General features: G+C 37.9%; 1 protein-coding gene across 1 annotated transcript; it reads right to left on the reverse strand.

Moving 5' to 3' along the window:
• Window positions 1-1,330: 1,330 nt before the first annotated feature.
• LOC123629912 (POTE ankyrin domain family member A-like) lies at window positions 1,331-9,526 on the reverse strand (the record flags this gene model as incomplete). Its single annotated transcript, XM_045539279.1, has 4 exons — window positions 9,276-9,526; window positions 5,674-5,788; window positions 5,338-5,511; window positions 1,331-1,429 (listed from the first exon to the last, which is right to left on the reverse strand). Coding segments are annotated over exons 1-4 (639 nt in total), but the record flags the coding sequence as incomplete, so codon positions are not given.
• Between the last annotated feature and the right edge of the window lie 2,765 nt (window positions 9,527-12,291).

Here is a 12,291-nt window from a genome sequence, read left to right on the forward strand (position 1 = left end):
ATAACCTCACCCTTGGGAACTTTAATAAAGTTATTTAAAATGCTAATTTGATATACATTGCCAGCTGAATATTTTGCCTATCAGTATAGAATTAACCTTTTATATGTACTAACAGACACAAGCATCTTGGGTGCTCAAGCGTGCCTCTTTGTAAATTACCACCTAGGTTAAAAGGAAGGGACAAAAACGTAGCTTCTTGTCCCATTAAGGTATGACATAGTAGAAGTTGGTCATTCTCTGCTGAGATCACTTATCTAAAGTAAGCAAAGCATTGCATGAAGTATGCTCCATGTCTTCCCTATTTTGACATAATGGACTGTAATTCAGAGTCAACTAGGGGTCAGTTAAGTAAGAGCTATCTGCAGGCTTAAACAATAACATTAGTAGTAATGGTGAAAATAGTAGCCATAGTAGTTTCGGTTAATGATGTTGATGAGCATGTGCTGGGGACTGAATTCAATGTTCTATATATAATCTTACTTGTACACAACCACCCTGGAAGGGCATAGTGTTATTCTCCTTCTCATATTAGAATACACATTTGGTGGGAAGTGGTGTTCCCAAGGCCGCACACCTAGCAAGTGGGAAAGCTACAATTTAAACCCGGTTTTATATGAATGAAAAGCTGTCTCTTCCCTTTATCATCCACTTATGACTTATCTTCATTAAAGAAAAATTTTATCCACTTAAAGTTGTCTTTCTCCCTTTTCTCATGACAATTAAAAAGAAAAAATCAAAATACATTAGAAATGAAAAAGGAAAACAACTGATGAACCCACAGTATCTAGTTATAGCAATTAATAATCCTTTACAGATCACCTAACATCAATATTTTTCAAAGAAAGCACTTAAGGCAAAAGAGTGGTCCCAAAGAAAAAATGATTTTCAACTTCTATTTATGTTTCATATAGCATTTTTGAAGGAAAACTCTATAAGAAGAAGTTAAAAAAATACTATAAAAGTATTAAGAAGGTCAACATTGAGTCATAAAGTGATCTAAAAGTTAAAATCCACACTTCAATAAAACTAATATGGAACCTCTTTAGGTGATATAAAATCACATGATCAAAAACATCAGATTACAAATAACAAATATCAGTCAGTATCATGAGAGATGATGAATCCTACTGCATATTGTTCTTTAGCTTCCAGAGTCCAAATAATTGCTTTTCTACCTAAGTGATGATTTGTGTTGATATTTGTCACTCTATCCTCTCAACAATTATGTTAATCTTCTCATTCATTTAATAATTCTGACTTGAGTGACTCTTACTACCCTAAAATAACATTCACATTTAAAAAAAAAGCACTAAATACTATACCTGTTCATTTTATCTACTGCATTTATATCTGCATTCTTCTGTATCAAAAATTCTACCATTTCCTCTTTAGTTCCACTTACAGCAAGTAAAAGTGGAGTGAGGTGATCCTGTAATACAGAAAAATCAATTTATCATTAAAAAAATTTCATATTTCTCAACTGAACTGAACATTTGATGTAAGAGCCTATGGACTTAAATGTATCATACAGAAAGTAAATGAAAGGTAGTTTCATCCACTCGCCCGTCTGTTCTGCTCCTTCCCTTAGAAACTCCCCTGCTCTGCCTCTCCAGGCTAACTCCTGCCATCTCCAAAACTCATTTCATACGTTTCCGGGTTCTAAGAATCTTTGTTTCTATCACAACATTTACCATGATATGCTGTACTTATTTTATTGTTTTCCATCTAAACCAAGAGCTTCTTGGGGGCAGGGGCTGTATTTTTTATCTCCATATTCCCAAACCTTAAGATGTAGTAGCAAATGTTTCAAGCATTTTTATTGAATTAATATCAATTATTGTACCTACAGCAATGTTTTTTAAATGATATTCCAAAGAGTATTTAGATACCATAAGTTAAACACTGTACCCCAAAAGAAAGATTCCATGACCATCCAGGCTAGAGAAGTAGTGCAAAACTGTGCATCATAGGTCCAGTATTAAAGAAATCTCTCAAGCTTTGCCTGATCTCTATTTGACAAGTATTATTATTATTTAGGTTTTTTGGTAAACATGTGAAGAATTAAATCTTTAGAGATACAGTTTTAAGAACTTTCCAGTGAATGTGGAGGTTTCCTCCAGGTGATACAAACTCATGTGATTCTCTTCTAACAGTAGTGTAGGACACCAGGGTACCAATGTCAGGTACTCCTTCTCCAAGGAGTCACTAAGGAAATGGGCTCTGAATAAAAGAGAGAGGTTTCAAATGAATTTCAACTCATTATTTCATGGTCCATGTTGTTTCTCCTGTGACAAGGTGACAGATTTTTATCTTAGTTATTAGAAGGCTCACTATGATTTTTTTCCTCAATTATCCTGATGATCCTGGGATGCTAATGCCTATCTGATTTATTTTAATACACTTGTATTCTGATTTCTATTTTAATTGGTACTCGAGTTGGTTTTTACTTCATGCAAAATATAAATCAGAAATAAAAATATAATGGCTTATCAATTAGAGTTCTAATACTGATCTATATGGATTATTGCTAGCACAATGGAAGCCACTAAATCATTTGCATTTTATAGAGTTTATGCTGAGGAGAAAGATATAATGCTGTCTTCATTACACACAGCCTAGCCAACTATAACCATGGGTAAAGTTCCCTGGTGGTCTAGTGGTTAGGATTCGGCATTCTCACCATGGGTAACCTAAAAAGCTTATAGGTATTCCAATAGGATGATGATTTTTTATGGTATATATAATAAACAATTGATTTTTAAAAAAAATTTCTATATTCTAAAATTCAACCATATTACTAATGGATAAATGTATATTATAATATAGATGACATTCATTCTAAACAAGTATAAACTGTCTTGAAAACCTTGAAATTATTTCAAAAAATACTAAAAAACAAGCTTTGTCCTCTCAAATACTTAGGTAGGCAAGTAGATGTCCTGAGCCTGTGAAATACCTAGATAGGCACAGTAGCAAACTGGAGAACATACACCTTGTATAAAGGGGGAAGATTCTGCACAGCACAGCAAACATATGAGCTCAAGGGACAATAGGCTTGACTCTTTAGGGAAGCCTGAAACCCAGGTTCCTGCATGTCTCCCAAATGTTACATGTGGACTCAATTTATAGAGGCAAAGTAAACCTACTTATGAGCTGCATTTTGACTATAGTCTCATGTTCTAAAATTCACTAATGATGTTTCCAAATAGTCATGTATAAAGCAAGTACTTGCATGTGAAATCTTTGTTTTCTTTAGTGTCATAGGTTTTACCAAAATATCAAGCCCCAATATGGAATAAAAATTGCTATTAAGATTTATAATACCCACAACAAGAATTTTTCAAACATCTATTCGTTTACTATCTACTTGTGTTTATTTTTCCCAGATTGTTACCCAAATGGTTAACTAGTTCACAGACTGCTAAAACTAAATTATTAAAAGAATTCCTCTCTATGTTCTTGGAAACTTCATGCTTTTAAGTGTTGAAAACTGCCATCCTCATTATGTCAAAGCTGTATGAACTTAACAGACATACTGAGATAGTCCATAATACAGCTGTACCTGAATAAAAGATTCAAGATTTGCTACTGTGCTAATTGAGAACGCCTTGCTTGTAGTAAACATTTGTTGAACTAATCCCCTGAATGATAACAAAGAAATGTGAAATCCTGAAAGGGCCCGTTACTACTTATTGAAAGACTGTCCATAAGCAGATTTCTAAAGACCCTCTGACTGGCAGTGAATGATTGCTAAACAGCAGGAAACGGGTGTTATTCCATAAGCTGATAGATGTTGCCAATAATATTCTTTGGAACTGCTCAACCACAGAGCTAGAGAGAGGCAGATAAAGTCAGGCTAATATTATTAGAAAGGAGAGATTTGAAGGAAGTAGCATCTATCAAACTCCAATTCTTCTGGAGATTTCTTATGTTTTTGAAACACGGGAATTTCTATATTATATTTATTTATTCAGTGGTTGTTAAGTAGGAATGCATCAGAATTTCAAGAAAAGTATTTTTATTGGCTACAGAGAGGGTCTGATTATGTTGCACAGGTGGACTCAGACTCCTGGGCTGAAGTGATCCTCCTGCCTCAACCCTCCAGAGTAGCTGGGACAACAAGCGCACACTTCTGCATCCAGCTTTGAGGAAATGTTTCAATATACATATCCAAGCCTTCTTAGATTTACTAAATTAAAATCTGCAGGGCTGAGCCTAGACTTCTAGATTGTTAAAAAATTTTCCCCGGTCACTGTGATACACGGCTCTAGCTGAGCACTAGCAGAGCAGGCAGTCACTTCAGTGTCCGGTCTCTCTCACATGGCCAAGGCCCTTTATCACTTGGAGATCTGGCCCAAAACAGGAAATAGTGAGAGATGGAGTCATTTGCTGAAAACTCCATTTAGTCTTGCTGCACAGGGTTAGAACAGGGACTAAGAAACTCAAAATGCAACTTGATTTTGCTATTTATAAGTTTTGTACCTTCCACCTTCCCAACAAGAAATTCTAGTAGAGTCTTGTCGAAGTGGCTGTTTCTGCAAGAGGAGGATAAGTGGCTGTTTGGGCAAGAGCAGGATATTCTTCCCTCTTCTCAAGTCTTTCCCACATCCTCACCACCTATTCACTGCCAATCTGCTTTCCTCAGAGTCCTCCTAACACTGATTTCTGGGCAAGTTTACAACTCCCTAACACTCTTTCCCAAACTAAGAATTACTTTCCGTAAAACTGAAGAGCACTTTGTCTAAACATATAAACTGAGAACAAACAGAGAAGTAAATACACAAAAAACTCTTCATTGTATTTTCCCCAAATTACCTAATTTCCAAATGGCCAGCATATTTCTGACTGTTCTCTTTTTCCCTTTCCATTTCTCTCTCTTACGACTTGCCAATTAGAGATAAGTCACTTTGATATAAATTGCATTTCTAAGGAACTTGCAGCAGCAGCAAGAATTCCATTTACTATATAATGCTTTAGTTATCAATTTTAAGATAAAGTGTATTTCCAGGGCAAATTTGGCTCCCCTGGGTTGTTTTATACTAAATAGAAAAAACAAACAAACAAACAAAAAAAAACAACACTTGTTTGAAAAAAAGTTAACAAGTTTTCCTTTAACAAATGCAGGGTTTTCACAAATATTAACCATGAATGTATAAAAGAAAACTGCATCTTCTAATGCTTCTTTAAATGTATAAACATTTTAAGTAAAATTTTAAGACAATTAAGGTATTTCAAAATATTTTCATTCACGGAATGTTTGAGCTTCCAAATATGGAAAATTGACAGCTACATATGTCAACGTTTGATATTTTTCAAATACAGTTCATTGATCTCTACCTTGTTTATGGCTTCTTTATTTGCACCATGTGAAAGGAGCTTTGCTGCGATCGATGGGGTGTCGCCATAGACAGCATAGTGAAGAGCTGTGTTGCCATACACGTCACTGTGATTCGGATCGGCACCGTGTTCTAACAGGATGGTGGCACACTCCTCTTCCAGGCATTGTACCGCCTATCAGTATCAGATCAAGAAATAGATCATAAATTCTAAGAGTTCAAAAGAAACATTCCAAAGATTCCACCGACTAGTTACATTTAAATGAAACAAATTTGTTTTTATTGTGTATATTGAAATGAAATCCGTCTCATGCTGCAATAGGTGGCTGCTATATACCTTAATCAGAGCTGTCCTTTTTTCACTGTCGGGGACATTGAGCTTGCATTTTCTGTCCACCAGGTCAGTAACTACTTCTGGATGGCCACTGGCACAGGCCAAATGGAGAGCAGTCCTATGAAAGTGAGAGAGATTTTTAGGAAATTGTAGTGCACTACCTTAAAATATACAATGATTCATGTAATTATAAATATTAAACAGCATGTTTTCTTCTACCTTTAAAGCAAATATTTAATTTTCTTGTGAAGAAAGTACAATATTTATTAGCTGCTATTTCTCACTAGATTAATAAAAGAGCAGCCTATTTTAATAGAAAGAGATTGGCTTTTGGTATCAGTTCAACTTGGATTTGCATACTACTTTAAGCTCTATCAATTATGAGCTATTGACCAGGCACGGTGGCTCATGCCTGTAATCCTAGCACTCTGGGAGGCCAAGGCAGGTGGATCATTTGAACTCAGGAGTTCGAGACCAGCTTGAGCAAGAGCGAGACCCTGTCTCTACTAAAAATGGAAAGAAATTAGCTGGACAACTAAAAATATATAGAAAAAATTAGCCGGGCATGGTGGCACATGCCTGTAATACCAGCTACTCAGGAGGCTGAGGCAGAAGGATTGCTTGAGCCCAGGAGTTTGAGGTTGCTGTGAGCTAGGCTGATGCCACGGCACTCTAGCCTGGGCAACAGAGTGAGACTCTGCCTCAAAAAAAAAAAAAAAAAAAAACTTATTATGTATCACTTAGCCCTTTTGTGCCTCCATTTCCTCTTCAATAAAATAGGCAAAAAAAAAAAAAAAGTAGCTATCTCATAGGACACCACTGTGATGCTCAAATGAGAATCTGTACGAAGTATGTGGAACAGTTCCTAATGCAAATAACAGCTCAGTGACTGTTACATAATGTAATTATTACTACTGCTTAACAAAGATAACATTTTAATTAAGCAAAATAATGCAATTATACCTACTTTGTGGTTTATTTAAAGACTAGAGATAACATTGTATTTCAGTGATGCTAGGGTGCTCATTTTCTCACATTTTAACATCACTGATACTGGAACAGCACCTTTTATTCATGATTTATTTCAACTACAATGGGCAGCATAGAAAAATTATCTCATTGATAAGCAAAATAACGGGACATCACAAAATCAATGCTGCCTTACATTAAGGGAAATAGGGCATATACAATAGGTCTATGGAAGTTCTAGTTATATCACTGGCATTTATGTAAGTTTCAGTTCTTAAAAGTACTATGGAAATAGAAGGTTGAAATAACAAAATTTTTAAAACCAAATAATTTTTACTTTGATTTTCAAATAACTTCAGAGCAAAAGAAACTCAGGACTCGAATGAATAGGTATGCCTCATTTGTTCAATAGATAGATTTATACACTGTGTGAGAATCAGATATTTTGAACGTTTAATGTTAATAATTAATACTGTTACAAATTTTAAAAGGGCAGTTAAAGTCATCTTTTACAATTTTCTACCTTCACAAATGGTTTTGTCTGAAAGGAGTGAACAATGACTTTAACTGAAATTAAGTCCTAATCCTCCAATTTCAAATTTCTCAAATTGTTCATCCTGGTCAGGTAAATAAGTTTTAAGGATGGATGTGTCCTGAAAGTTAGTAGAATACGTCTGCTACATAACAGGTCTTCATAGTATGTTTGATGAATAAATGCATTGAGAAAACAGAGTACAAGAGTTAAATATTTTGAAAGAAAACCCCTATAAAGTAATACCTTTGTAATAGTAACATTTATATTTCCTATTTTTCATTTTCATAATGATACACCTAAATTATAATGATTCATCTAAAATTTTTGCATGTAAGTAATAAATTATATAACAAAACAGATGCACATTAAAAAACTGTGTATGTAATAAAATCTTCAAGCACAGATGAAAAGATTCCCTTTACTTCTGAAGGGATAAAAGTTGGTGGAATATTCCAATCCACAAAATAATTTTAAAATAAATTCATAGAAATTAAGAAATTACTTCTATCTGTGCAAGATTCATATAACTGCTCTTCCCAGGGATTATATCCTTAATGACAAACTTTTACTAGAACTTTTAAATCGTACATGCTAATTGCCCAGAAATAACAAATTTTACCACATTGTGTACATATTTTAAGCTAACATGAGACCACAGTGTGTTTGTGTATATGTATAATAATCAAATTGACTTTTATTCTTACTTGATATACCTAAATACTCTTTACATGTCAGCACACATATGTACCTATGCCACCTTCTATGGTGACATATTATTCCATCTATGGACACAAGCTAATTGATTTATAAAGCCATCATATGCATTCCTCTTAAAACCGTATTATTTTAAGTGCTGAGAAAAACAAATTGTATGATCTCTATTTCTTGAGGATATTTTGCTGTAATGCAATTGATGGGTAAAGGGCATATACAATTTTTAAATGTGTAGTTCCAGTTGCCTCCTTAGTGTAGTAGGCAGCGCGTCAGTCTCCTTTGTATGTAGTTACCACCAAGTTGTCTATTTGAAAAGAAATCAGCAACATAAACTGTAAGCACCAGTATAAGTATTTTCCATGTTTAATATTAGTATTTAATGTCTTCATTCTTACAAACTTTGAGGATAGATTAACAGTATCTCATTTCTCTTTTAACTTAAAATCCTTCTCTTAGCAGGGACACTTAATATTTTTTCTTATGTTTGTAGGTCACTTGTAGATCTGTAAAAAAAAGTACTTTGCCCAATTTTACATTAGGCGTCAGTTTTTATCTTGTTTGATTTGTCACCAACATCAAGTTTTAAATTCTTTCATACATTTGGGTGTTTCTAGATTTTCTATTCTGTTCCATTCATTTATCTATCTCTTCAACTGCTAATAAATGATTAATTTGTGGAAATTCATAGCACATTTGGATGCCTAGAAGAGCAAGTCTTACTCCATTACAAAATTTTTCTTCATGTCATCACAATAGTAAAAGTGAGACAGCGTGTGTTAACTAAAAAATTTGGAAACCTTATAACTTTTATTTAGCTCATGTAAAACTGATAAAATAGAAAGAGCTCATATTTTCAGAAAAATGAGTCTTCCTATTGAAGACTATGGTACCATACAGCCACTTCAAATTTTCCTTCTAAGTTCCCTGAGTAAAGAACACATTTTCATAGGTGTACAGTGGCATGAAATGGATATTGAACTTCTTGCTAAGATGTTTTAGCACAGAATTATTTATAGTATACTTATTATTCCTCTCACTATGTACCTTTCTATAAGGTATATAACATAATGATTTAAAATGTGTACATTAACAATAAAACACCCTGTATACTTGTGCTAGTTAAGTAGCTAAAATTGGCAAGAAGCTGTCCTAGAAGGGGATTCATGAGTGGACGGGGAAGCAGCTGAAGTCCTGTTTTTGTGCTGCTGCCCATGAAGCTGGCCTTGGTGCTGGACCCCTCCCAGGTGCCACGTCCCAGGTGCTGTGGAGCCCACAGGCAGGACAGCCGGGGGCCCTCGCCAGCAGGACCCCGGGCTATGGCCAGTCTGGGAAGGGCATCTCCCCCGCACCTGCCTGGCCCCCAACCCGGGATGGCCACTCCCATTACCTCTTCTTTCTATCTCTGGCATCCAAGACCTTTTTCTTCAGCAAAAGGATCTGCTCCACTTTCGCGATGTCACCGGCGCTGGCAGCTTGGTGGATTTGGCCGAGATCTTTCTTCCGGATGTGGTACCGTGGCTGCAGGAAGGCGCTGTCACCAGCCTCGCCTTCCAGGCCCTCTCTGGTCTGGCCATGGTGGCTGGAGGGGCCGGAGGGCGGCCCACCCTGGTCTGCCCCAAAGCAGAAGATCTTCCTCATGGTGGCGGCTGCCGGCTTCGGGGGAACCTCAGCCCACTCTCACCCCCCACCCCACCCCAGCCCACCCCTGCCTATTCCCCGCCTCAGGAGTCCAGTGCAGTGAGGACAACCCGATATGACCACAACCTCCAACAAGGGAAATCCCGGTCTCCAACTTCTGACAGCTGTAAATGGCCAGGCAGCACCAAGCACAGCCAAGCGACCACAGGCACCGCCAGAACCGTTAAAGCAACTGCGCATGTGCGCACGAGAATGAGCCGTTACTGTGCATGCGCCCAACCGCCAGCGGGAAACCGCCCCCCCTCCCCCTCCCCCCCTTGGTGACACATTCCAGAGCGCGCCACTCGGGGCTGTTCTGTCCCTGCTGCTGCGTGGCCTGCATGTGTGGCTGCAACTCAGGCCCCTACGTGGGCTGGCGGAGCTCACCCCGGGGCTGCCTCAGGCTCTCTGAGGGTGGCACCCCTGGGCCTGTGGGTTCCCAGCCAGCTGAACTCTCTGCTGACCATGGCTATAAAATTATAGACTCTAAATAAAGCTGTCTATTTTTCCAAATCTTTCTATCAGAAAATGTGTTTTTGTTTTGAATACCTAAAGCTGGTGCAGACAATTACCTTTCATTATGAGTGGTGGGAAAAGAGGCTGTCAGTGGAGAGATAGAATAAAATATGATCCTCCAAGATTTGGAACAATAGACAGCTTTCCCATTGTTGGGTGATGGCATTTGGGCCTGGGTCTGGTTAAAGTCCCTGACCTGGTGTTTGTCATATAGGAAGGGTCACAGGGAACTGACAGGGGTAGACTCCTGTGGCTTTTTGGTCTCTCTCTGCTGACCATGGCTATAAAATTGTAGACTCTAAATAAGATACGCACATCTCATTGATACCTTGAAGCTGAAAAAAAAAAAACAGTCAAGACCCAAAGATTGCCTGGCCACAAAATATCTCAAAGCAAGCTTGGGCTCTTATTTCTGGAACTTTCTTCTTCCCCTTTTACAATTCCTCCTCTTAATCGTTCCCTTAGCTAACCTCTTCTTTTTACAAAATCCTTAGCTATTCTGTCAGACTGCTTATCAAAAACATAAACCCTCTTGAAAACCAGCAGATTTTTTTTTAAGAAATATTTTTTCCATTCATACTTTTTTAAAAAGTAAAGTATAAAATTCCTATAAAGACACCCTCCCTATACTAAGGGAAACGGTGACATTATTATCTTCAAGGACAAAGAATGAGTCCAAGAAACTACTGTCAGACCTTGTTAGAAGAACTCATAAGAGTTCTAAACTCATAAGTTTTCAGTCTTCTCACATATTTCAGTCACATTTTCACAGTTAACTGTTGTTTGTACAATCCAGTATATTGATAACTGAATCAAGCTGCTTTACTCAAAATTGGGTTCACAGATTTTATAAGATAGCCTACTTAAAAAAATCTTAACCTTATGCCATTTTGTCAGAAAAAATGATTTAGATCCAACTGGTTTTTATAAACTGGTGAGTTTATATGTTTTACTACCTCATGACTAAAATTCTAAAATGAAAACTTTAAAACCTTTTTTATGTGTATATATATATATATATACACACAATATATATATTTAGATGTCCCACAGTGTCACTTGCTCTCTCTATGATGGGCCAAGTTTCATGCCCTCTCTGGGCCCCCGCTTCGCCATCTGCACAGTAGAGGTGGATGCTCTCTGAGGCCCTTCCATGCTCTGCTCCTGCGAGCTGGGGTGATAAACAGAAAAGCAAGTTTTCTTGCCCCTGGCTCATCGGCAGCCCAGCCTTCTCAGAACTATAAATTAGCTCCCAGCTCCCATCATCCCAGGCCACCCCCCACCCCCGGGCCCAGCTAAAGGTAACCCACCTCCCCGTCCCCTTTCCCTCTAGAACAAACCAGGCCAGCAAGTCTGGGACAAACTCTCACCCAGGCCCTGGAAATGGGCCTCGGGGACCAGGACTGTTTGCCCAGGTGAGACAGTGATGGACGTGGAGATGCTAGTACCCTCCCAGACAGAGCAGCACACACACACACACACACACACACACACACACACACACGTGCATGCATGCACACACCACACAGGCATGCACACACATACTCACACATGCATACACATGTGCAGGCATGCACACACCCAAAACAATACACATGTACCACATGGACACACACACAACACAGAGATGTGTGTAATACACACACATGTACCCACACAATGAACACACACATGCATGCATAGCCACACCATGTGTGCATGTGCACATACACCACACTGGCAGGCACATACATACCCCCCACATGATATGCCTACACATGCGGACACACACACCACGCATGCACACACTGCACATGCAGGCACCCATATGCTTGCATATGCACACATAATACACATGCTTGCCAACACTGAGACAAAGCAATATACACTTGCATACCACATAAACATGCATGCCACACACATTCACATGTTGCACATACACACATACACACATGACATACACACTCATGACTTTAACATAACTATTAAGTCACTAAATATGAAATGTCCGATTTTGAATCAAAAGCGTAGTTTATTGTATCTCAAACAAGAAGCAGTAAAATTAACCAAAGGATGCACCTGAACTATCCACACAGTTTTGCCATCTTAACAGTAGCTGGTTTATGCCGGCAGTGAAGGAGCCCAGAGAGCGAGTGGTGATGAAATCCCAAAAGGCGTTTTCCACAGTTTGTTGAGAATGGAATATTTTTCCTTGCAAGAAGTAGTCCAAA

This window comes from Lemur catta, unplaced genomic scaffold (assembly GCF_020740605.2).
Source record: "Lemur catta isolate mLemCat1 unplaced genomic scaffold, mLemCat1.pri scaffold_63_ctg1, whole genome shotgun sequence".
NCBI lineage: Eukaryota > Metazoa > Chordata > Mammalia > Primates > Lemuridae > Lemur > Lemur catta.